Here is a 27,633-nt window from a genome sequence, read left to right as displayed (position 1 = left end):
AACTAGATGAGGAATTCACTGTAAGTGGGAATTCATTTTGTAGAGGTAAGAGAGACAATAAAAAGGCCTACAAATTAAAAGAGATTACACAGATCATGACAACTATGTAGTGTGATCAAAATGTATAATGAAAAAAATATAACAAATGTTTAAATTTAAAATTTTTTTTACAGTATCAGACAAGCTGCCATTTTTCTCTCTCAAAATACTCCCCCTCACTTTGAACACACATTTTCCATTGTTCTTGCCACTTCCTAAAGCAGTACTGGAAGTATTCTTTACATCTTTACAAGGCATGGTCAAAAATATGGGGAATGCTGCACCTGCGTGCCATCCAGCTGAAAGACAAGTTAGTTAGTAAAAACATTATTGCATGTCCTCATCTCCCTCATTCACAGGGTCTTGTACCATGAGACTTCTGACTCTGCCCCAAAGTCAAAATCTCCATGAAAGGTAAATGTGATGAATCAATTCAGGATACTGAGGCAGCCATGACAGTGCAACTAAAGATACTCACGAAAGAGATCTTCCAGAATTGCTTCAGAGGGTGGCAAGAACAGTGGGATAAGTGTGTTCGAAATGAGGGGAAGTATTTTGAGGGCCAATTAATGGCAGTGTGTCTTTTATTATAATAAAAATTTTAAAAAGTAAACATTCACTATATTTTTTTATCACATTGCATATAAGGAAATAAACAATGATGATGGTAAAGGCCACCATTTTCATCATTTTCCAAGAGGATGGTCAATGAATTCTCCTGAGGAAGTGATATTAGAGTTGAGAACTGAATGGTAAGTAAAGGGCAGGTGATGGAGAGAATTCCAAACAGATGGCTCATGTGTGCCCAGGCTTAGACATAGAAAAGGGTTTGACATGTTCAACAAATATAGAAAGACCACTGTACCGGAAGAATCAGTGAATGAGGGGATGAATGGCCAGTTAGAGATGAGATAAAAGGAGATACATTGAGCAGGACCTTGTGTTTAGGCCAGGGAAAAGAGTTTGAATTTTTCTTAATGGTGGTGTGGAAACTATTGAAGATCTCTTTGTCTTTCACTTTGGAAATAGAATGAATGAACTTACAGTTTTAATATATCATATTGATATGTATGTTGTGTTTTACATTTCTGTGGTTCTTGTGGATGACTGCTTTGAATAGATTGTGATTCTTCCCATTTCATTTTATCCTATCTATCTCTAGTGTTCTTAGAACATTGTGACCTGGATGGAATTCGTCTCATCGAGGAGGTAGCAGAATGTAGCTCAAGTCTGCATGGGCTTTGTAGTCTTAGATTTGAATCCTTATTTGACCTCTTTTTCTTATTGGCTTCAGATGTTTACATTACTTTTGGAACCTGTTTTCTCATCTAAGATGGAATAACTACACATAACATGGAGGAATATTACAGATTAAAGTGATATGTAAACAATATTAACATGTGGAGAACCAAATAAAATTTAGTTTCTTGTCTCCTTTCTTTTTCTCTTAGAATGAGGTTTCTTTTCTTTTCCTTCCTTCCTTCCTTCCTTCCTTCCTTCCTTCCTTCCTTCCTTCTTTCTTTTCCCTTTGTCTTCCCCAGATAACGGTGCTGGACCTAATAGTGTGACTAAGATGTTAATATGTATTTGATTATGTACATATAATCAGTTATTAATCACATTCTTGAGACATGCAAAGATCTTCATAAATCCCCATATTCAGAAATAACTAATTTCTCTTGAGTCTATAAAGTTCTGAGAAGAGGTGTAGCCATAGTGTAAGGCTGGTAGACCCAACAGACGGTGGCAGGTGTTTGCTCAGTTTTCTTCCGAATCTTTAGTTTCCTCATCTGGACCAGAAAGAATAATAGTTTAACCACAGGCTTGGAAATACCAATACACAGACCTTAGACATGTCATTCACTCTATATATTTAATGTTTCCTTCTTTTTAGTCACTGTCTCCCTGGTCTGTCCAGTGCTTAGTAATGTGGACATTTCTGAAAGCATCTTCCACTAAAATCCTTGAGATGGCCAGTATTAGGCTTCTAGAGCTGAAAGAAATACCCATTTTGAAGATGTATTAGTCAAGACAGTTTCAGTCTTAAATGACAGAAATTCAGTTAAACTTGATTGAGTCCAGAATATACTGGTTTGAGCCAGTACTTGATAGGGAACTTAACTGATGTTAGAATCACATACATCTCCTCTCTTAGTTTTGGTTTCCTTTGTACTGGCTTCATTTTCAATTAGGTTTTGCTCTGTGGAGAAGCCCCGGATTAAAATCCTGTCAATTCAGTACTTTTCCTAATTTCTAGGTTAAGCCTAGGAATTATTGCCCCTAGACCCCAACAGTGTACCAGATGGATACACTTCTCTCATTGGCTAGATTGTGGGTCACAAGCTCACTTCTGGAGCCCTTCAGTCAGCTCCCCGTAGAATCACCTGTGTAAATTGAGAGTTGGGAAAGGAAGCATATCTTAAAGGAAAATTAGCATGCAATTTCCAGAAGAAGCAAGGAAAACTGGGGAGGGTAAAAACAAGAAATACATCTATGAAACATATAAGGGATTGGAAAACCCAGGAACCTGGAGACTGCTCAGGAAGGGTTGGAGACAGATGTGGGAAGAGATTCTGTATCTCCATAGGGTTTCACCAAGTTAACACTGCTGTATTCAACAGTGTGCTTTCTAGTGCTGCTTTCACACTACCTGCAAAAATACATGGTATGATACAAAGATATGGAGAAGGTTTAAACAAAAATGTTACAGTAAAAGATTCATTGCCATTAATTCCCTTCAACCCCCACCCCCCACCCCCATACTTCAAACACACTTATCCCGTTCTTGGCACTTTCTGAAGCAGTTCTGGAAGTCCTTTTTGTGAGTATGTTTAGTTGTGCTGTTGTAGCTGCCTCAGTGTCTTGAATCACTTTAAAATGATTACCTTTCATGGTTATTTTGACTTCGGGAAGAGCCAGATCTGGTGAATAAGATGATGAGGACACACTGGAATGTTTTTACAAGTCTGCCTTTCTTCTGTTGGATGGCTTTTGGCAGTAGCTCTCACCCTACATAATTTTGACCATTTCTTGTAAAGACAGTCAAGAAAGAGGACTTCCAGAGCTGCTTCAGAAAGTGGCAAGAACAGTGGGGTAAGTGCATGTGTTTGAAGTGAGAGGGAGGATTTTGGAGGGGATTAATGGCAATGTGTCTTTTACTGCAATAAATTTTCAAAAACATTTAAACATTAGCCATGTATTTTGGCCATACCTTAAGTGAAAAGACTATAAATAGCAAACCAAAATTAGGATCGCTGAAGAAGAAATGTCATCTTATTCTATCTTCAGATAGCTCTATTCTCTAATGGTTTTCTTCCTCTCTTTAACATCATTCTTGTATATTCCCTACTCCTCTCATGCTGTGTCTTACTATTTTGAGCAACTCTGTCAACACAGATAGCTACTGATTGTCCAACAGGAGTCAGGTACAGTTCTAGGGGTAGAGGTCTAAGTTGAATAAGATATCCGAGTTCTTAAAGCACTCATAAGCCTAAAGCCACTCATATTAGTTATTTTTCTCTCCTTGCTAAGACAAAATTCCTACACACCCAAAGTTGTAGGAGGAAAGGTTTATTTTGCTTATAGTTCTGGGTCCAAGGCAGGGTGGCTTGGCAGAGGAGAAACAGTTTAGGGCAGCCAGAGGTAGCAAAGCAACAAGAGATCTTAAACAATGACTTTCTGCCCCTTTTTTTCTTATGTAGACTACTTAGGGAAGGTAGCACTCACTCTCTTGGGCCTAGACCCACCACGAATCCATCACACAGTCTAGATTCAGCCACCTCTGAAAAAGCATGAGACTTTGGGGGGACATCTAATCACAAGCCATAACTCCACTTCCTGCAAGGTGTCCCCCCCCCCCCCCCCTTCTCACTATATTGCCCAGCCTGGTCTGAAACTCCTGGGCCCAAGTGATCTTCAACCTTAGCCAGCCATCACTGTGCTCAACTCACTTATACAATTAAAAAAAAAAAAAGAACCTTCTGTAGAAAATGAAGGCTTAAAGTCCTTCCTGAACTCTACCCCTAAATCCCAGTGTTTTCCTGCCACCTAAAAGGTAATTACCGTTCTTAGTTAGTTTCTTTCAGATCTTTCCCCAAACATTTACTTGGAAAAGTTAAGGGTTTGTGATTTTTTAAAAACATAAATAATAATAGCTAATGCTTTTTGAGTTACTGTTATATTTTAGGCAGTATTTTAAGTGTTTTATACAAATCATATTTAATCTCAGAACAGTTCTAAAGGTAGGTACTATGGATATTCTGTTTATTTGCAGCGCTGTGGATCAAATCCACAGCCTCATAAATGCTAGACAAGCATGCTACTATTAAGCCACATTCTTAGTGTTTCTCTCCCTCTCCCCCACTCTCTGTCTCTCCTCACTCTGCTCTCTCTCCTCTCTCTCTCCTCTCTCTCTCCTCTCTCTCTCCTCTCTCTCTCCTCTCTCTCTCCTCTCTCTCTCCTCTCTCTCCTCTCTCTCCTCTCTCTCTCTCCTCTCTCTCTCCCCTCTCTCCCCTCTCTCCCCTCTCTCCCCTCTCTCCCCCTCTCCCTCCCCTCCCTCCCTCCCTCCCCTCTCTCCCCTCTCTCCCTCCCCTCTCTCCCTCCCCTCTCTCCCCTCTCTCCCTCCCCTCTCTCCCCTCTCTCCCTCCCCTCTCTCCCCTCCTCCCCTCTCTCCCCTCTCTCCCCTCTCTCCCCTCTCTCCCCTCTCTCCCCTCTCTCCCCTCTCTCCCCTCTCTCCCCTCTCTCCCCTCTCTCCCTCCCTCTCTCCCCTCTCTCCCCTCTCTCCCCTCTCTCCCTCCCCTCTCTCCCCTCTCTCCCCTCTCTCCCCTCTCTCCCCTCTCTCCCCTCTCTCCCCTCTCTCCCCTCTCCCCTCTCTCCCCTCTCTCCCCCTCTCCTCTCCCCCCTCTCCCCTCTCTCCCCTCTCTCCCCTCTCTCCCCTCTCTCCCCTCTCTCCCCTCTCTCCCCTCTCTCCCCTCTCTCCCCTCTCTCCCCTCTCTCCCCTCTCTCCCCTCTCTCCCCTCTCTCCCCTCTCTCCCCTCTCTCCCCTCTCTCCCCTCTCCCCTCTCTCCCCTCTCCCCTCTCTCCCCCTCTCCCCCCTCTCCCCCCTCTCCCCCCTCTCCCCCCTCTCCCCCCTCTCCCTCTCTCTCTCTCTCTCTCTCTCTCTCTCTCTCTGTCTGACCCACTGCATCCTCGGTCTGTTTTTTTTTTTTTTCTTAATCTTGAGACAGGATTTCACTAAGTTGCCCAGGTGAGATTTAAACTTGAGATCCTCCTGGTGCTAGGATTACAGGCATGCACCACCACACCCAGCTCATTTATTATTATTATTTGTTTTTTGGTGCTGGAGATTGAACTCAACAAAGCACTTGCAAACAAAGCACCTGCTCTATCATTGATCTACTTCCTCAGCCCTACTATTTCCATTTTATAGGTGAGGAAACAGTTCCAGGAAGGTGAATAACTTGCTCAAGGTTATATAGTAAATGGAGGAAACTTGCTTTATGTATTTTAATGCAACTTATCTTTTTATATTGTTTGGCAATATAGGTATGTTAGTATATACAGATTCCCCTTTTGTTTTCTGTAGCCCTTATTTTATCATTTAATTTTTAGTATGTATTTACAATACATAATGTTACATTCCTTGTGTGGAGTTGGTACATGTGTATAACATGTCCTGATTCCTTTTTTATCCCTTCCCTCTCCCCTCCATCTCTTGATCCCTTTCTTATTTGAGAAACATCTTTCTCCCTGCTCCCTATTATCTGTCTTTTATTTTGCTCTTGGTATTTTGGTTTCTCGTATAAGAGAAACCATATGATATTTAAACTTGTATGTCTAATTTATTTCATTTAACATTATGGTCTCAAGGTACATTCATTTTGATTATAGAAAATGTCATATAAATTTATAGAAAATAGCATAATTTGCTAATTATGGCTAATCTTGCTTCATTTATATTGCTGACTTATTTTGAAGCAGTTCCCAGATGCTATATTATTGCATATATAAATACTTAAGTATGTATCCCTAAAAGAAAGGATGCAGAAAACCCAAACTATAATACCATTATCACACCTAAAAAAATTCCTTAACATCATCAATTTCTATTCAGTGTTCAAATTTCCCTTATTGTTTTATATTTTTGGAATAGCTTTATTAAAAACAGGATCAAAGTCAAATTTTTACATTGCATTTTGTTGGTCTGTCTCTTAGATCTTTTAATACTTTCTGCTTCCTGCCAGGATAACAGTCCTCTTTTTTCTATGGCAAAAATGTTGGTATTTAATCAAGGCTTCTGAACATTAAGCATTCTGTCCCCCGAGGAGCTGTACCTTGATTGTCAGAGATATGATTTGTCTAGGCTAATAAATATATGTGCTCTTTGAATGTTCCCATGGTTACTTAGACCAAGAGAGTGAAGTATTTATTTAAAGAACAATATAAATTAATTATTCAATGTAATCTGCCCTGGGAAGTATTCTAGTTCCAGTTATTGGATTGTCTGGGGTCATTATTTTATTTCCAAGGTTTTTATCATCTTGTGAGGGAACATTGTTTTGGTAGCCCTAGTTTATTATGGTAGCTTTGGTTGATTTCAGGGCTTAATAAGGCTCTTGTTCTCCCTGCTCTGTTAGGAATTGCGTTGTCCTATGCTGACATAGGACTTGATATTGTGGACAGTGAAAATACGTATGTATTATTATTTTTAAAAATCTTTTTTCTTTTTTGGGAAAATACATAAATTAAAAAAAAAATAAACACATAGCAGTTTATGGAAGCATTCCAAATAAGAAAGGCAAGATTTTGAAAAATTTTCTTCGTGAAATCAAGTAGAAGGTCATGTTTTTAGTGAATGTGAAATATGTGGCTGAGAGAGCTAACTAGAATTAGATGTATAAGACTGCTTTTTCCCTAATGCACATGTGGTTGATTTTAGTGATATTGGAAAAAATTTGCATTACTAATTAAAATTTGTTTTTGAAAATTAATATGGCTTAATAAACCTTTAAAAAGTCAACATGCTCATGTGTTAAAAAATTTTTTTTCAGTAAAACATTTATAGTAGAATATGCTTTCATTCTAATTGATTTACCATACTAACACAAGGTGAATTCCCCATTGTAATGTTGTAACAGGGTTTGTGTTTCAGACCTGCTGTGTAGTCTTTCTCCGTATGCAGAACGCTCCTAGCAAAAGGGCACACATTCCTGGCTAAATTTGGCTTCTATGGGAAGTAAGAGCAGTAACGTGAAGGACAGCAAGAGAATTAGCTTTATGTGCTCAGCTCTTACCTTAATACATACTGTTCTCTTCCATTGTTCACCCAAGTCATTTTTCTATATGGGAAGTGCTTTGTGTGATATCTACAGTTACTAAACTTTATGATATTGTCATTTGAGTTACTGGAATTGAAAGGATGTTAAGATCTGAAAATGTCAGTTCATTTCAGCTGGAACAAAGTCATGGAGGAAGAGTTTGGTTTGACTCATGTTACAGCCACATGTTGGATAAGCAGAGATGGCTGCCTAGACCAGTCATGACAGACCTGGTGAGCCCGTTAATGCTAGAAGCCAACTGCTGGGAATCCTTGGTTTGGAGAGATGAAGAGTAAGAATAGCAACTCCTTCGCATTTGAGCAAAAGCAGAAAAATTCAATAAGCTAGGAGGGAAACTGGGATTCTGTGCTTTTCTGTGTGTAAGCATTTTACAGTAACGATTTCAATAATGGTTATTTTTACAACCTCTAGGCACTGTGGTGTCTAAGATCTGTTTTTCCTCACAACAGTGCAGCTGTTTTGCTTGTAACCTCTTGCTAGAGAAGAAACTGAAAGAAGCTGTGTCATTGTGGTGCCCCCCCCCGCCCCCACTGGCACTGAAGGTTGAACCTAGGAAGCTCTGAACTTTATCTCAGGCCCTTTTTATATTTTTATTTTGAGACAAGGTCTCACAGAGTTCCTCAGGCTGGCCTCAAACTTGTGACCCTCTTAACTCAGCCTTCCAAGTAGCTAGGACTGCCAGCTACTGGCTGCTAGGACACACCACCTCCCCCCAGTAGAAGTGTGTGTTTTACCCAAAAACTCTCAATGAGTTAGTAGCACAGTAGTTTAGAACTCATTTCTGCCACCAGTTTCAGAGTCCATGGTGCCATTATTTCTGAGCTACTTAAAGACATGAGCCATCTTACTGGTCTGCATTCCCTGTATCAGACATGGTGCCAGGACACAGTTTTATGATGAATGCAAAATAACATGAAAGATTTTGTGCTGAAGAAGTGTTTATAGATAATATTACTTCCATTTTAGTATGCTTACTTGAAAAGAAGATCCTTGCTCTTGATACACTGTATGAGTTTTTAAAAGTAACTAGATTTCTACTTAATACATCACACCTTTCCTTTATAGTCTTTGAAGTATGGCTGGAAATATAAAACATTGAGGGAACTGTTTTTGAACGTACCATTTAAATAAATAGTTTGTATCATTGAGATTATGATTTTTTTTACTCATTCAAGTCATTGAATTTTAGATTAACTTTTTTTTCTTAGTGGAAATTTAGAGTTGTGTGTAAATTCTTTGAAAGGTGTAGTTAATATAGTTAACCTATAGAGCAGTTGCCCACATCCTAAAGGTCACTTAAGGTTAACTTCAGTAAATTGCAAAGGAATCATTATTACCCAGTTTACTCCAGACAGGTGAGATACCTTGATATGTTGATCTGTTGGCTTCTTAGGCAAAACATTTCTGGTTGGCATGATCTTCTCATCTGGAGCCAGAGGTACTTCAGTGTAACTGTGACATATCTGCGTATGAAACCCTGCCATCTTTTACAGACAGTAATTTTAATTAAACGTTTTAGTCTGTTCTCATAAGATCCATTTTATTCAGCTTCAGATTGTCAGTTATACTCAGTGAAATTTAAATGTTTCTGGAAACATCAAAGTTATGTGTCCTTTTGCATTTCAAATACTTGGATTTGAAAAAAGTTTAGTCTAAAAAATAGATCACTTATTTTTGTTCAGGTACTGTCAGCTACTTCTGGCCAGTCCCTTTCACGTGTCCTTGACCTCTTGCCCAAGAGGGATTTACAACTACTTAAGAGACATCTTTGAAATATGATTAAAGTTATTTGGAGTAAGGATATAATATTTGGTAATTCCATTTGAAGTCATTTTCATCCTTTGAAATGATAGGAACAAAATGGAAAATATTATGAAAATTACTAAATTTCTTAACATATTAAGTCTTTATCATAATGTTAGTTTTGAGAACCCAAAACTTTATTTTACATTGCTTTTTGTTACTTTAGTGTAAACATTCAGGTCTTTCTTTTTGTTTAGCAGAATGAGAAGGGCTTGTCAGATGTGGTGGTACACATCTGTAATGCCAGCACTCTGGGAGGCTGAGGAAGGAGGATCCCAAGTTTGATCCTAGCCTGGGAAACTTAAAAATAAAAAAGTAAAAAAAGTACTGGAGTGAAAGCCTTGGATTCAATCCCTAGTCCTAGGGCAAGGGGTAGGGTGGGGTTGGGGGCCTTAATGAGGCCCTTAACATTTTCTTATTTCTACCATTAGACTATTTTTACTTAAAAAATCTTTTTAAAACATTATTATATTAAAACATTATTGATTATAATTATTATTTCATGGTACTGGGTATTGAACTCAGGGGCACTATATACTGAGCTGTATCTTCAGGCCTTTTAGAAATTCATTTAAAAATTTGTATTAAAATTGTTTCATTAAATTTCCCAGGCTGGGTCCAACTTGTGATACTCCTGTCTCAGCCTCTTGAGTAGCCAGGATTACAGGTGTGTGCTACCATGCCCAGCTAAAAACATTATTACCCAATCAGTTAAAAGAAGCATTAAAATTAAGTTCTTGGGCCGGGGATTTAGCTCAGTGGCACCATGCCTGCCTTGCAAGCACAAGGTCCTGAGTTTGATCCTTGGTACCAAAAAAAAAAAAAAAATTCTTTAGCCAGGACTGATGCCACTGCCTGTAATCCCAGTGCTCTGGAAGGCTGAGGCAGGAGGATGTAAGTTTGAGCACAGCCTAGACAATTAAGTGAGTTAGTGAGATACTGTATCAATATAAAAAAATAGGTTGGGTATGTCGCTCAGTGTGAAAACCTTGGGTTCAGTTCTCAGTACTGAAAAAAGTTGTTTAAAATAATTGGGTCGTTCTTACCCAGAGCCTCAAGTGTGCTCTATCTCTGAGCTACACCCCCAGCCCCCAAAATTTTGGTTTTTTTGTGGTGGGAATTGAATCCAGAGTGTAGAGAATGCTAACAAGTGCTTTACTGTTGAGCTACACCCCCAGCCCAACTTCACCAGTTTTTGAGGTACCAGCTTTTCTCTGTTAGCATGATGCTTAAAATGTTTTAGCATTTTGACTGACGGTAGATAGATTCTGGTTTTAGTTTTAAACTCCCTCTTCAGTTCTGTCTGTGGAGACAACAGGCTTACTGACATTGTGAAGTAATTGTCTCTAATTTAATGAGTTAATTAGTTAACTGCCTCCTGTAGAAGTCAAGTACTGACTCCTGTGGAAGAGAAGAATTACCTTTCTTTGCCCCTGAACTATATACTCTATCTTTCAGTTAAAATCAAGTTAAAGTAGACTGGGAGAGTTGGGGAAAACACTGGCAAAATACCTCAGGGTAAGTGGTTCTCTGGCATCATTTATAACCGTAGATACTGGCAAAGCCTGTTTCACTTTATGTCAACAAAAGCATTTGTTTTCATTATTGGCTGCTGTGTCCTTGGTGGCTTGTGCTCAGGCTTCTTTGTTTCCTGATAATTATAAAGTTAAGAATACTTGATGCTGGGGATGCCTATAATCCCAGCACTCCTGAGGGCTGAGGCGGGAGGGTTGCCAGGAGTTCGAGGCTAGCCTGAACTACATGGTGAGTTCAAGGCCAGCCTGAACTATACATAGTGAGACCCTGTCTCAAAAAAGTGATTTGTAGACACAGTATAATTACATCGTATATGGATGTGTTCTGCATAGGTAGTCTGCTTATGCTGGTGATCAAATTCAGGTAATAGAGAATAAAGACTCTGTGGCAAAAGGAATGGACAGTGAATTGCCAAAATTTTTAAAATAATAACTCTAAAATGTTCTTATTATTCCCTCCTCATTTGTCATGTGCTAATGAAAGAAAGCAATACCCAAACAGCTGTGAAGAGAGAACAAAGGTCACCATAACCCCATTTCTAGTATTTTCTTATTTTGTAGGGTTGTTTTTTATTAGATTCATTTCATTTATTTTTAAGAAAATATCTGCCAAATATAAAAATCTAAATGACCATAGTTTTTCTGCCAGCCACTCTTTTTTTTATTTTATTAATTTTATTGGTACATTTTAGGTATATAATATAATGACATTCATCATTGGAAATTTGTACCTTTATGTAATCCATCTTGCTTCTTCTTTTTTAGGTTTTCTTTCTTTATAATTTTTCATAGGAGTCAGGCCCAGGATTCCTTGTCCAAGGACATGAGCATTTTTATGGTTCATTATGATGTGTATACATAATTGTATGTGTGTACATATAGCTTAATTGCTTTTTGAAAGGACTGAATTTGAAAAACTGAGACATTCACAATAGTATAAATAATATGCCAATCATGAAAGAAGAGAAATGGTTAAGAATTTTATACATACACACGTTTGGGAACATGTATAGTAGTACACATAGATGTATATACATACATAAGATGCTTATTTATGCATAAACATCTCTGGAAAGTTACATATAAATTGATTGCATCTGGGGTGGGGAATTGAGTGGGTACAGAGGTGGTAGGATGATTTTTCACTGCATATCTTTTGTCCCTTTTGAATTTTGAATATTATGAATGTGATGCTGAAAAGAATACCTGAAGCACAAAGCTGCTAACAATGGTGCAAGTGTGGGTTGTTTCTCCCCTTTCTGTCCCTCTGTCTCTCCACTGCGGTGAGAATCTCTTACTTAGATTTGTGCAGTAGCCACTGCTTGGTTTCCTGCTTCAGTCATTTGCTCTCTTCCCCACTAACCCTGCACTTTGCTACCAGGGATAGCACAGGTCAGATCATTTCTTGCCCCTCCTCCCAAATTTTTAGTGGCATCCCATGTCTCACAGAATAAAGTTCAGACTATTCTGCTTAGCATTCAAAGCCTTCCACTGTTTGGTTTCAAACTGCCTTTTCAGTTTTGGCTTCTGCTGCATATCTTTGTATACAGCTTGAACATTCCTTGTCCAAAAATTTGAATTCTGAAATGCTTCAAAAATCAAAAGTTTCTGAGTGTTGAAATGATGATACAAGTGGAAAATTTCACACCTGACCTCATATAGTGGGTCACAATAAAAAAATGTAGGTGTACTAAAAATATTATATAAAATTACCATTGAAAGTCAGGAGTGATGGTGCACACCTGTAACCCCAGCACTGTGGAGGCTGAGACAAGAGGATCATCATGAGTTTGAGACTAGCCTGGGTTACGTAGTGAGTCCAAGGCCAGCCTGAATTACATAACAAGACCTTGTCTCAAAAAAACCCATTAAAAAACCCTTAATGAACCATGACTATAAAAGTATATATAGAACATAAATGAATTTTGTGTTTAAACTTGGGTCCATCCCCAAAATATCTCGTGTGTATATGCTAATTATCCACCCCCCTAAAAAAATTCTGAAATCCAAAACACTTCTGAACCTAGGCATTTTCGTTAAGGACTACTTAACCTGTTCTCTTTTTCTGTCAAATAGGAAATATACACAGTTTATTATATACTGGGCAGGGAGCTATTAGACTCCTGCACTTTCTATTACCACTTCTTGATCCAATTGTCCCCTCCCCGCAAAAAAAGAAAAAAAGTTTTCATATTACTATATTTGTTCACATTTTCCTTTCAACTTTAAGTACCCTTTCTTTCTATTTGCAGTTGAAATTGGATTTTACTTTCTCTCTCCTTCCACCTGTTCCCAGAACAGTACATTTCTCTCATAATGTATTTCCTGTAGTATACTACATCTCATTTCTCATACCTGTTTGTTCATTTATTTATTTGAGGTACTGGATATTGAACCCAGGACTTTTGCATTGAGCTTTGTCTCCAGCATTTTTTTATTTTTTATTTGAGACCCAAACTTGTTAAGTTGCCCAAGGTGGGCTTAAACTTGTGATCCTTCTGCCTCACTCTTCAGAATGCTGGAAGTATAGGAGTGCACTTCCACGCCCAGCTTCATATTCTAGTTATTGGTTGACTTGTCAAGTCTTCTTAAATTCTATTCTTAGACTTCTCTTCCAGTTGTGGTAATCTCCCTCACTACAGTGTCTTTCTCCACTCCTGCCTTTCCTTTACTCTGGTGGTTTTATGATCTTGATGGAACCTGTCTAGTTCTGTTATATGTTGAAGAAAGAGGGAGGGAAGAAACAGTGGGCAGGAACTGGTAGGATCCATTCATTGTTGCTATTAATATCTTATAGTTTGCTTTTTCTTCTGTGTTTATATTCATATTGTTTTGAAACATAAAGGATTGTTTTATCTTCATTATATAGATGTGTGAACTATCTAGAGACCTGGAGAAGAATGGACTCGGCTAAGAACTCAGAGCAGATTAGTGATCAAGCCAAAATTTAAACCTAAGGCCACTTGAGGAATGCCTTTTCTTTTTCTTTTTTCTTTTTTGGTACTGGGGATGAAACTCGGGACTTTGTGCTTGTGAGGGAAGCACTAGAACCAGTGAGCTAAATCCCTGAGCCTTGAGGAATGCCTTGTAGAGAGATCATAACTCACTAGGGGGTGGGATTTGATATCACCTTTGATAGGATCAGTTACTAAAAAGTGTCCATCATGGCTTATTTTAGCCACTTGCTGTGTTAGACTTTGGTGTTTTTCAGAGTAAGACAAAACATTTCTGATTTAATTTTCTCCTAGTTGAAAGAGTAGGTGGCTTAGTTTAGCTCATTTTTGGCAGGTATTTGAAATACTTAGCTAAAAAGCAAACCAGCAATTCTTTGCTCTGATCTACTTCTCCATCTTATGTCCCAGAAAGAATTCCTGTAACTCTTTTAGCTATTTATTTTGCTATTTCTCATTTTTCTAATTCTGCTATTTCTAGACTTTTTAAAAAACTTTCTATTCCAGTAGTTGAGGACTTAGCTTCTTTATACCACTACTTCCTTCCTAATTTTTCTCCCTCCAGTCTTCTCAGTATACTTACACTTTTTGTTAATATTTGGTATCTACATTAATATAATTGCTGATATTGTTTTTTTTTTTTGGTACCAGGGATTGAACTCGGGTCCTTGCGCTTGCGCAGCAGGTGGTGAAACCACTGAGCTAAATCCCTGGCCCTTGCTGATACTGTTTAAGCCAAGTCATTTGTTATGATATTTCCTATTTTTGTGCAGCAGAAATACTTTTTATAGTTAAACATTGTCAAAATTTTTATTTGCTTATTTATTTGTATACCTGCTACCAATTTACTAATTTAACAGATCGTCATGCAGTGCTTACATATGCCAGGCATAACTTTTGGAGCTTGGGATATAACAAAGATTGTTTTCCTTGTGACACATTCTAGTTGAGAGACAGATAGTAAACTAAATAGAACAGTATTTTAGGAAGCAATAAATGCCAAAGAAACAGCCCAAAATGCAAAATGTGGCAGGGAGGTTGGGAATAGAGGTACAAGCATGGGTTATAATATTAAATAGAGTGGTAAAGAGTGATAAATAGAACTCCTCCCAGGCTGTTTTCCCCAGTACCAATGCCTTGGATGACCACACCTTTCACTTTCCCCGTGGCTCTGATTTTGGGAGTCAGGATTAGGTAGGTACTCAGCTGTCCTGGAATTCCCTTGGCCACCTCCCTGGGTCGAATGGCTTGTTCTCTGTGTCCCATATCTTCCTTTTACTTAGTTCTCTCCCCCTATTTTAAAGAAAATTCTTTATAGCTTTCTGAGAAAGGGTACATGCAGGCAGACCATTGTTATCATGAACATAGATAATATCTCCAAGTACTTTTAAGTTAACCATATATTTGATGAATTTAGAATTCCATTTAGAATTCTGAGTTGGAAATAATTTCCCCCAGAATTTTCAAAGCCTTTCTCCATTGCCTTCAAGCTTCTGGCACTGCTGTTGAGTATGATGCCTGTGACTCATGAGTCTTTTTATATGTGACCTGGATTTTCTTCCAGAAAACTTTCAGGATTTTTCTTTTTTTTCCCATGTTCTGCAATTTTATGATTATGGGCCAGCCCTTAGTGTGGATTTTTGTTTGTTTTAATTTTTGTGCTTAAAATTTAGTGAACCTTTCCCCTCTTTAGTTTTGGGAAGTTTCTGATCTTACTGGTTTATTTTTTATTTTTTATTTTGTTTTTTAGTACTGGGAATTGAACTCAGGACCTTGAGCTTGCCAGGCAGGCACAGTGCCACTGAGCTAAATCTTCGGCCCCAGATCATACTGTTTTGTTGGTTCACTGAAGAAACTAAATCTGCTGCATCCCAAGGAAGAGTGCTTTGGTTGTTCATGTTTGGTCATGCCAGAGTACATTGAACCCATTGAGTTTCTTTGATAGTGTAATATTATTACTTTAAAAATTATTGGGCCGGGGATTTAGCTCAGTGGTTATGCCGCCTGCCTCACAAGCGGAAGGTCCTGAGTTCAATCCCGGTACCAAAAAAAAATTATTGATATAAAATGTAGGATATTTTAATTACTGGTACTTTGAACAAATGGAAGGTCTTAAAAAAAAGAGAAACATATGGTACTTTTTTTAAAAAATTCTTTTATTGGTACATTTTAGGTAACAATACGTTTACATTTATCATTGGGTGCTTGTACCTGTACATGATATATCTTAGTTCTTATTTTTTTCCCCATTACCTGTGTACCCTTCACCCCCTCCATCCTTCCCTATTTACATAGACGTTGTTTCCATTTTTTTTTCTTTTCTCATAATTTTTTCTTTCCTTTCTTCCCTTTCTCCTTTCCCTGTCACCACCCTTACACCTTTGGACCTTTTCCTATTTCAAATTATCAGTTATTCGTATTAATTATTTTAATCCTTATTTACACGTTCAGTTTCTCACCCTAGAGAAACTATTCGGTATTTACACGTGTGTCCTATTTATTTTACTTAAGAGTATGGCCTCGTGCATCCATTTAGCTATAAATGTCTCTAGTTTCTAGTTCTTTATGGCTGAGTAGTACTCCATTTTATTAAAAAACCACATCTTCTTTATCCAGCTTCCAGTTGATGGGCACTTGGGCTGTTTCCAAGCTTTAGCTATTAGAAACTGTGCCGCTATGAACATGGGTGCACATATATCATTGTGGTATGATTCTTTTAATTCTTTGGGGAAGATACCCCCCAGGGGAATAGCTGGGTCAAATGGGACTTCTAGTCCTAGTTCTTTGAGGTATTTCCATACTGATTTCCACAGTGGTTGCACCAGTCTACACTCCCACCAGCAGTGGAGCAGGGTTCCTCTTTCCCCACAGCCCCGCCAGCATTTGTTATTGGTTGATTTCTTGATAGCAGCCATTCTTTGTGGGGTGAGGTGGAATCTCAGTGTTGTTTTCATCTGCATCTCTCAAATGACCCGTGATATTGAACATTTTTTCATATACTTATTTGCTGCTTTTACTTCTTTGTCTGAGAAATGTCTGTTCATTTCAGATGCCCATTTTTGAATTGGGTCCTTGAATTTGGGGGGGTCTGATTTTTTTCAATTCTTTATATATTCTAGATAGTAGACCTTTGTCTGAGGTACAGCTGCTAAAAATTTTTTCCCACATTGTAGGTTGTCTGTTAGCTCTGTTGGTGGTTTCTCTTGCAGTGCAGAAGCTTTTTAATAAAATGAGATCCCAGTTGTTGATTCTTTGTGCTAGTTCCCATGCTACTGAGGTTTTGTTCATAGTCTTTTTCTATGCCAATGTCTTCAAGAGTTCTACCTAACTTATATTCCAGCAAGTTTAGTGTTTCTATTTTAATATTTAGATCTTTAATCCACTTTGATCTTAGTTTAGTGCATGTTGATAGGTATGGGTCTAGTTTTAATCTTTGGCAGGTTGAAATCCAGTTTTTCCAACACCATTTATTAAAGAGGCTATCTTCCCTCCAATGATGGTGGTTGGCTCCTTTTTCAAAGATGAGGTGGCTGAGTATGTCTGGAGTTGTTTCTGCATCTTCTAATCTATTCCACTGATCCTTGGGTCTGTTTCTTTGCCAGTACTATGCTGTTTTTATCACAGTAGCTTTGTAGTATAGTTTCAAGTTGGGGATTGTGATACCCCCTGCCATGTCTCTGTTGCCTAGAATTGCTTTTGCTATTCTAGGTCTCTTCTGGTTCCAAATAAATTTTTGGATTGTTTTCTCTAGTTCTGTAAAGAATATTGTTGGAATTTCAATTGGCATTGCATTAACTCTATACAGTAGTTTTGGAAGTATGGCCATTTTCACTATATTGGTTCTTCCTATCCAGGAACAAGGGATGTCTTTCTATTTTCTTTCTTTCTTTTTTTTTTTTTTTTTTTGGCACCAGGGATGGAACTCGGGACCTTGCACTTGTGAGGCAGGTGCTGGAACCACTGAGCTAAATCCCCAGCCCATCTTTCTATTTTCTTACATTGTCCTCGATCTCCTTTTTCAGAGTGCTCTAGTTTTCAGTGTAGAGGTCTTTTGCTTCCTTCATTAGAGTGATTCCTAGATATTTCATTTTTTTGGATGCTATTGTAAAAGGAATTGTTTTCCAAATTTCTCTCTCAATGAGCCTGCTATTTGTGTATAAGAAGGCTACTGTTTTTTGAGTGTTGTCCTTATATGCAGCTACTCTACTGAATCTGTCAATTAGGTCTAGAAGACTTTTGACTGAGTTTTTTGGGTCTTCTATGTAAAGTATCATATCAGCAAATAATGACAGTTTTACTTCTTCCTTTCCTATCTTTATTCCTTTTATTTCTTTCTCTTTTCTAATTGCTGCTGCTAATGTTTCCAGAACAATATTGAACAGGAGTGGTGATAGTGGGCATCCTTGTCTTGTACCTGATTCTAGTGTGAAAGTTTTCAGTTTTTGACCATTTAGTATGATGTTGGCTGTTGGTTTTTCATAAATAGCCTTAATCAGGTTGAGATAAAGACCTTCTATTCCAATTTTCTGTAGCATTTTTATCATGAATGGGTGTTGGATTTTGTCAAATGCCTTTTGTGCATCTATTGAGACGATCATATGGTTTTTGTCCTTGACTCTGTTAATATAGTGTATTATGTTTATTGATTTACGAATGTTGAACCATCCTTGCATCCCTGGGATAAATCTGACTTAGGGTGTATGATCTTCGTGATGACCCTCTGTATTCCGTTTGCCGGTATCTCGTTGAGGATTTTTGTATCTGTGTTCATTAGGGAGATTGGTATGTATTCTCATTTTGGGTTGGGTCTTTCCCTGGTTTTGGAATCAAAGTAACACTTGCTTCCAGGAATGAATTTGGAAGCTTTGCTTCCCTTTCAATTTCCTTGATGAGTTTAAAGAGGAATAGCAATAGTTCTTCTTTAAATGTCTTGTAGAATTCAGCAGTGAAGCCATCAGGACCTGGGCTTTTCTTTGTTGGTAAATTTTTTATTACATTTTCAGTTTCACTCATTGTAATTGGGGTGTTTAGAATTTCTATATCTTCATTCAACTTTGGCAATTCATATGTATCTAGGAATCTGTCCATTTCTTCTGTGCTTTCCATTGTATTAGAGTATAGGTTCTCAAAATAGGTATTGATGATCCTCTGGATTTCTGTTGGGTCTATTGTGACTTCACCTTTTTCATTCTTAATTGCATGGATTTGATCCTTTTCTTTCATTTTTTTGATAAAGATGGCTAAAGGTTTATCGATTTTATTTATTCTTTTGAAAAACCAATTCTGATTCATTAATTTTTTGTATCATTCTCTTAGTCTCCATTGCATTGATTTCTGCCCTGATCTTTATAATTTCCTCTCTTGTACGAGCATTGGGTTTGTTATGCTCTTTTTCTAGGAGCTTGAGGTTCTTCATTAGGTTATTTATCTGAGTTCTCTCTGTTTTCCTAATATAGGCATTCACTGCTACGAATTTCTGCATAGAACTGCTTTCATTGTGTCCCATAGATTCCTGTATATTGTACTGGCATTATCATTTACTTGTAGAAACTGTCTAATTTCTTCTTTAATTTCCTCTGTGACCCATTGGTTTTTCAGGAGGGTGTTATTCCATTTCCATGTGTTTGTGGGAGTTTCACGGTTTCTTATGTTATTGACCTTCAATTTTATTGCACTATGGTCTGATAATATACAAGGGGTAATTTCAATTCTTTTACATTTACTTAGACATGTCCTATGAGCTAGCATGTGGTCTATTTTGGAGAATGACCTGTGTGCAGCCGAAAAGAATGTGTATTCTGATTTTGTGGGGTGGATCACTCTGTAAACATTAAGTCCATTTGTTCAATAGCTTGGTTCAGTTCTAGAATTTCGTTGTTAATTTTTTGTCTAGATGATCTGTCTCTTTGTGATAGTGGGCATTGAGGTCCCCCACTACAATTTTATTAGTGCTTATTTGGTTTTTCATGTCCATCAATATTGGTTTTGTATAGTTGGGGGCATTCGTATTTGGTGCATATATATTTATGTTTGTCATCTCTTCCTCTTGGATTGTTCCCTTCACAAGGATGTAGTGACCATCTTTGTCTCTCTTAACTAGTTTTGGTTTGAAATCTACTTTGTCTGCAAATAAGATTGCTACCCCTGGTTTTTTCTGGGTTCCTGTGTCGTGGAGAATGGTTTTCCATCCTTTTACTTTCAGTCTATGTATTTCTTTTGAGTTAGGTGTGTTTCTTGTATATAGCATATTGCTGGATTTTGCTTCTTAATCCATTCTGTCAGTCTATTTCTTTTGATTGGTCAATTGAGGCCATTAACATTGATGGTTATAATTGATAGGTATTGACTTATGCTTGTCATGATTTTTACTTTTGTTGGCTCTTTTATTTCTTATTTTTTTCCCCCTTTCCCTTTAGTGTCTTACCTTGCCTGGTGGCTTCCTTCTGTTGGACCTCATGGAGTTGTGACCTTCATTGTCTTTTTCTAGGATATTGCTTAGAATTGTTTGGAGTGGTGGTTTGGTGTTCATGAAATTTCTCAGGTGTTCTTTGTTGTGGAAGTATCTAATTTCCCCATCAATTTTGAAAGATAATTTTGCCGGATACAACAGTCTAGGTTGGAAATTATTTTCTTTTAGGGCTTGAAATACTTCACTCCAGGCTGTCTTTGATTTGAGGGTTTGTGTTGAGAAGTCTGCTGTGATTGTGATGGGCTTTCCTTTGTAGGTGATTTGTTTCTTTTCTCTAACTGCTTGTAGGATTTTGTTCTTCTGTTGGGTTTCTGGGATCTTGACTATTGTATGTCTAGGTGTAGAATTTTTTTTTGCTCATGGCTAGTTGGAGTTCTATGTGCCTCACTTATCTGTATGTCCAATTCTCCACCTCTGTCTGCGAAGTTTTCTACTATTACTTCTGTGAACAGTTTTTTTATGTCAATTGTACTTTCTCCTGTTTTTTTGTGGACTCCTATCAGTCTTAAGTTGTTCTTCTTTGCATCATCTAGCAGCTGCTGGATTGATTTCTCATGGTCCCTTAATATTTTGAAGAAATCTCTGTTTTCATGGTCCTTCACCACAATCCTGTCTTCTATATCTGATATTCTATCTTCAGATTCCCTTAATCTGCTCTGCATGCTTTCAATGGAGTTTTTAATCTCCTGAATATCTGTTTGAATCTGTTTCATGGATTCCATTTCTTTCTTATGTTGGGCAATCATGGTTTCCATTTCTTTCTTATGCTGGGCATTCATGGCTTCCAGCATATTTCTTAGCTCATCTATTTTTTTTTTTATCTATTTCTGTTCTAGAGCCTCTAATCATGTCTTTCACCCTGCTCACCATCTCTGTAGTTATCTGGGAGATTATTTTTGTTTTGAATTTTTCTAGAGCCTCATTCATCTGTTTTGTTACTTTCTGTGCTATCAGTTCAGGGTGTCCAGGTAGTTGATTATCAGACTTTTCCACCTCGTTTCCCCCAGAATTTGACTTTTGTGGGGTGGAAGTCTGAGTTTGTGCCTTACTTAAATGTCTTCTCATTTTGTTTTTAGTACTGTCCTTGGTTTAGTTCCTGGGTTGATTCTTTGAAGTTGCTTATTGTAAGTATCTTTGTTGATGTATTTAGAACCCTTAGGGAATGATTGTTTCTCAGAGGTGTCTTCCAGATATAGCTGGTCTTTAGGTTTTGAGTCTCTAATGGCTCTGAGGCTGTCTCATTTTCATTATACCAGGAAGGACAACTGATTAGATCAATTACAACACCTTAGCCCAAGTGATACAATTAGCAAAAACAACATGAAGTACCTCTTAGAAAATGACAATTTGTGGTAGTTATTAATCAATATCACCTTTAACTGTGTGAATTAAATCAAAATCAAGGACCAACCCAACATATGTTTATAGTGAATAAATGCTTCAATATAGCAACTTTACCCTTCGGAATGGGGAGTTAGGAGCTGGGGAGGGAGGGATAGGTAGGTAGAAGGATGGGGGAAGTTTAGCAGTGAGGCCAGAGGGCACAGGCAAGAGAAGGAAAGAGAAGAAAAGAAAAATTAAGAAGAAATACAAATAAGGGCCAGAACAGGAACACAAAGGGAGATGAAGAACAATGTGGGACAGCAAGGGAGCAAGGGAGAGAGAGAGAGAAAGAAAAAAGAAAGAAAAAAGAGAAAAATAAAAAATTTAAGAGTAGGAAAAGAAGGAAAAAAATTAAAAATAAGAGCAAAAAAAAGTGGTAATTTTGAAAATAACAAATAAAAGATAAAAATGAAGGGCCTTCTTCAGGGTATGTCTCTTCTTATCACAATAGACAACTTGGGCAGCAGTGTGCAGTTATAAGTCAATGAGTCTCAGTAAGCCAGTTACAGACCCATGAGATTCAGGTAGATTTCTGACTGCAAGTCCCAAGTTGAGCTCCCTGTCCTCCTGCAGGGTTGAACTGTGCAAGGTTCTATTGCAGGTTCCTGCTGCCTTTCCCCTGCAGTAGTCCAGGTTCTGATGGGAGGTGATGATCCCTCTAACTTACCAATTACGGTGGTCTGGTGTGCCTTTACTGCAGAGATTCTCTTCACTTTTCCAGTGGGCTTCAGTATCATCAGGGAGCCTGAGAGAGGCCCTCTCTCTCTCTTGTTCACTTCTGCTGCTCAGGACAGTGGCCTTTATGTCCGCCTGTCCTCTCTAGTGTGGAACCAGGTAGCTGCATAGCCAAGAGGCCAGAGGTGGGGGTGGCGCTCTGTTGTTGCAGGCACTGGAGGGGCTCCACGGGTGGCTGGTGGGTGTGCCCCGTTGTTTTGTTTCTCATTCATTTCACTTCTAAGGTTGGCAGGCAGGTTATGTTTCCCTCTTCTCTCACTCTTTTTTATTTTTATTTTTTGGTAGTCTTAGAGTTTGCGGTTACCTCCTCTCACCCTTGTAGACAGGAAGTCTCTGGCATCTACTGCAGGCTGTTTTCTCACTTTTGAGTCCTGGCCTCCCTTTCACTTTTCTTAGTCTTTCTGATATCTGTTTTCTATCAGTATTTGTATTTTTGAGATAAAAATATTTACATAACATAAACTTCTCCATTGTAGTCATTTAAAAGGATGCAACTCAATTTCTTTAAGTATATTTACAGTGTTGTGTGACCATCACCATTATTTAATTCTGGAACATTTTCATCATCCCCAAAGAGAAGCCCTATATGCATTAAACTATTAGTTCCTATTTTCAGCTCCTCACAGCCCCTGGCAAATACTATTCTACTTTGAGATTCTGTGGGAAGTTCATGTAATGGTATCCTATATGTGCCTTTTATGGTTGTGTCTGGCTTATTTCACCTAGCTTATATTTAAGGTTCATCCATGTGGGAGGATGTATCAATATATGTAGAGCACATGTTCTTAGATCAGTCTCTTTGTGTTGGATGATTCACTCCACAGACAAAAATTCAGCATTCATTGTCTATTTCATTTTAATACTGGGCTTTAATTTACTCCTTTCACAAAGCATTTGGTGGCTACAGTGATATTGAATAATTTTATTTAGTTTTATTTTAAAATTAATTTTAATTTTTCATGTACATTATTGATTTATTTTTTAGTATGCCAGTACCGAGGTTGATGGAGAACATTACATGACCCCAGAAGACTTTGTGCAGCGCTATCTTGGACTGTACAATGATCTGAACAGCAATCCGAATATTGTGCAGCTCTTGGCAGGAGTAGCAGATCAAACCAAGGATGGGTAAGAATCCTCATATACTCTCTGAAAACTAGTGGGGTTTTTTGTTTGGGTTTTTTTTGGTACTGGGGATCAAACTCAGGCCTTTGCGCTTGCGCAGCAGGGGGCGAAACCACTGAGCTAAATCCCCAGCCCCTGAAAACTAGTGTTTTAAAATATCTTACTGTAAATTAAAAATCTTAAGTTTTACCTGTCAGTATCTAGAATGTTAATATTAGTAAACCATGTCTTTGAAGTTTGTAAAAATAGTGTTATTTTTATTTATTGCCATTATCAACAATACTGGCATTTCTTTCTTTTTGAAAAGAATTACATTGGAAAAACTATGTTTTATGTTGAATAATTGGAACAGGATGGGTTCCAGATAACTATGTTCATTCATTCAACAAATATTGAAGGCCCACTGTGTTTTAGGTATGGTTTTTGATGCTAGAATATATCAGTGAATAAACTACTCAAATGTAATAAAATAAAAAAGTAAATTATAGCATGTTAGGGGAGGTATCAGTGCTATGATGAAAAATAAATAAGAATTTAGGGAGTGGTATTTATTTGTCTATTTACTTGGGAAACATTATGTTTATTTGGCAAACATATTTGGCAATTTTGGGCCTTATAAATACAAACAAATAAAATGAAGTTTCTGGCTTTAAGAAGCTCATAGCATGGCAGGAAAGAAAATGACCAAACAAAGAAAAAGGTAATGCTTGTGATAAAGTGCTCTGATGATGTATATGAAAAGCGCTGGAGGCACCCAGAAAGCATGATTAACTCTGTCTTGAGTGGTCAGGACAGCATAGTAGAAAAAGGTGAGATAGGAGTGAAATCTGTCAGAATGAGCAGGACTTGTTGGTAGTTGGACAGATAGGGAGGAGAATTCCAGGAAAGGGAATGGGTGTGGCGTGAAGCTGAGAGGACACGTCTGTGTCTGTGCATGTGTGTGAGAGCAGCAGGGGGAGGGTGTGTTGTAAGTACTTTGGTGTTGCTGTGTCCTTGCTCTGTTGCTGTTGGAGTGGAGTTGGGGATCTTGCATGCGCACTTTGACAATATCCTGCAGCTTGTGACTCCTAGCCTTGGCGGTGCTTTTGTATGGCCATAAAGTCACAGAAATAATAAGATGCATTTTACTAGAGCACAGATGATGAACTGTTTAGAGACCGAATGCTAAACTGCAACCCAGAACCCACTTATTTATTGCAAAGTACCAACCCTGCAATTAAATCTGAATACTGAGGTTGTAGTTTGAAAAAACAACTCATACATGAACATCTTTTGTCTTAAAAGAAAAACATAATAACACATGTGCCATAGGCTCACCACCACTGTACTAGAGTATCAGTTTATTCAACTCAAGGGGGAAAAGTCACCATTATTTTTATTAAAATCATATGTGGCTGTGTCCTAGTTACTTTCCTTGTTGCTAGGACACAATATGCAACACACACAACTTATAAGAGGAGAGTTTTGTTTTGGCTCACAGAGTCCATTGTCAGATGACTCCAACGCAGAACAGCCTGGAAGAGGAGAAGCTGCTCACCATGGTGATTTGGAAGCAGAGAGTAAAGGGTGGAGCTGGGTAGGGAGATAAACCCTTCTAGGCCACATCCCCAGTGACCAGACCCCACCTCCTAACAGCAAGTCAGCCATAAACTCCCCTAACCCAATCACCTTCCAAAAGCCCCAACTAGGAGCCCATGAGCCTCTCAAAGGACATTTAGATGTAAACTATAACAGACTGCATTACAGAGCAGTATTTGCAAGAATTCTATAAAGAAAATTGGCTTGCAGTTTTAAGTTACATCCTCAAACCCTCAAGGGCCCAGGATCTTTCTCCTGCTAGTTGGAGGTGCTTATGTGAAAACTAGGTAGAAATGAACCTTTAATAATTATTACCATTACCACAAATATGATCAGATTTTAGAAAAATGTAGGTTGGAGTGGGTTAAGACTTAGATATAGTGAAATCCAGTTAAGTGACTATTGTAATGGTTAAAATATCTAAGTTCTGTATTCTTTTTCTTTTTGAGACAAAGTCTTGCTATGTAGTTCAGACTGGCCTTGAGCTCACTGTGTAGTCTAGGCTGGCCTTGAATTTATGGCAATCCTCCTACCTCTGCCTCCCAAGTGCTGGGATTACAGGTGTACACCACCATGCTCAACTCTGTATTCACTTTTATTGTCCTACAGAACCTAGCACAGTGCATGAAATTTAGTACAGCAAATGTTTGTTGAATGAGTATTTTATGACTTGGAAAGCTTCTGAGTCATTATAAATGGCAGGTGTTGGGAACATAGATATATTTTATCTATTCTCCAAAAATGTCAATCACCTGATAAGTCAATGGACATCTAGTCATAGTCTCAGTGGTAATTAGGCAGTAAGGCCTATGAAAGTTAATTATATTTAGTTAAAATTCCTTCACAATGATTAAAGGTAACATATGCATTTGGCTTTTATAGAAATTATCACTGTTCTGATTGCTATTAATTTGAGAGCTGCTTTTAAAATATTTGTATCTTTTTAGATGCTTTCTTTTGTGACTATCTGCTCTTGTCCATCTCAGTTGTGTATCTTCTCTGAAGCTTCACATGGTTCTCTTTGGCTGAATTGTTAAAATAGGCTGTTTTTCTTGTGGTCAAGTGGAATCAAAGGCTTAAGTTGCCTGAGTAGAATAGATCAATGATGTGTTTTATCTGGTAGAGAATCTAATAATGTTAAGTAGAGTTGACTTTAGAACCTGTTTTACCTTTTAAAAGGCAAATATATTCTACGTCAAATTTTAATAAGGTTAAAATCTTTCTTTTTTTTTTTCTCTTTGAAGTCAGAATGGGATTGGGTGGGAAATCTGATTCATAAGTGTATTTATTGGTCAGCTTGCCTGTTGCTGGGACAGAATACCCAACACCTACAATTTAAAGGAGGAGAGGTTTAATTTGTCTCATGGTTTCTAGGGATCCAGTCCATAGTCAGTTGGTTCCCAAGGCAAAATATCATGGCAGAAAGGGGTGGTGGGGCAAAGCTGCTCAGTTCCTAGTGGCTGGAAAACAGAGCAGGGTTTCAGAGGACCAGGGACCAGATAGAGACCCCCATGTCACACCTCCACGACCCACCCAGCACACCCAGAAATGTGCTTTTCATCCTTTAGGCAGTTCCCAAGCCAATCAGGTTGACAAGCTTAATGGTCACATAGAGTTATGTCATAAAAATTATAAATGAATGTATGAAACATAAATTATTTGTAGAAGCAGAGAAAGGTGGATTTATTTTAGAAACACATGAGTTCTTAGCCTCTTCTTTATGGACGATCTTCAGAAATTCCTGAAGTTCCTGAAATATAATGCAAAATGAATAGATTTATGTTTGTATTTTTCTAGGGAAGAATCCTAGGTTTTCAAAAAGATCTATGACTTTTAAAAGGATCGATGACTTTATCATTGTTAAAGGTTTTGTTGTTGTCATTGTTTTGAGACAATGTCTTGCTATGTAGTCCAAGCTGGCCTTGAACTCACTAAGTAGCCCAGGCCTGGAATTTAAGACAGTCCTCCTGCCTCAGCCTGCCAATTGCTGGGATTATGGGCATGCACCACTATGCTGGTTAAATGTTTTTAAAAATAATTTTAATTCAACAAAATCAAATGCTTTGATAATGTTTGACTTATTTAAAGAAGATAAACTTTCCTCATTTAACAGTTAAGGAAAATGAGGCCTAGAGGTTGATTTACCCAATAACACAAATTTAATTCTCTTATTTATTTATTTTTTTTTGGTATTGGGGATTGAATTTGGGAACTTGCGCTTATGAGGCAGGTGGTGGCACCACTGAGCTAAATCCCCAGCCTCTTAGTTCTCTTAATTTTAAGTCTATTTTTCTTCTTGTAACTATTCATTTTGTACCAGGAATCAAATTCAGGACCTTGGGCATGCCAGGCAGGCACAGCATTATAACTTTTTTAAAACATTCCTCTTTCTCCTCTTTCTGCATATCCAGGGCAATGATGAAATATTAAAATACTGTAGTAGTACATTTTCTTCCCTAGCCCCAAGAATGTCTCTTGGTTCTATTGAAGATTTTTTTTTTTTTGGTACCAGGGATCGAACTCAGATCCTTACGCTTGCGTAGCAGGTGGTGAAACCACTGAGCTAAATCCCCGGCCACTCTATTGAAGATTTTTGATGATGAGTGCTATAGGTGTATAACATGAAATGACAATGCATAATATTGCCTGTAAATCACCCAAGACCAAGTGAAACCAAG

The 27,633-nt window shown here is 38.0% G+C and overlaps 1 protein-coding gene across 11 annotated transcripts in view; it reads left to right on the top strand.

Moving 5' to 3' along the window:
- The window catches only part of Slc25a12 (solute carrier family 25 member 12), a 205,610-nt gene that overhangs the window by 103,165 nt on the left and 74,812 nt on the right, over positions 1–27,633 (top strand). For 7 of the 11 annotated variants that reach the window (XM_087196421.1, XM_087196424.1, XM_013076971.3 and 4 more), the window contains one exon: positions 23,238–23,380. In XM_087196421.1, the coding sequence (XP_087052547.1) occupies positions 23,238–23,380 (143 nt within the window). Of the gene's footprint in view, positions 1–1,201; positions 1,249–10,637; positions 10,698–23,237; positions 23,381–27,633 lie in introns of all 11 variants that reach the window. The other 4 variants (XM_087196441.1, XM_013076972.3, XM_021238563.2 and 1 more) reach the window with 2 other exon arrangements.

This window comes from Heterocephalus glaber, unplaced genomic scaffold (assembly GCF_053883595.1).
Source record: "Heterocephalus glaber isolate CG9 unplaced genomic scaffold, H.glaber_assembly_v1.0 deba00000347, whole genome shotgun sequence".
Taxonomy (NCBI): Eukaryota; Metazoa; Chordata; class Mammalia; order Rodentia; family Bathyergidae; genus Heterocephalus; species Heterocephalus glaber.
Note: the sequence above shows the minus strand (reverse complement) of the source record. Positions and strands in the feature narration are given on the sequence as shown.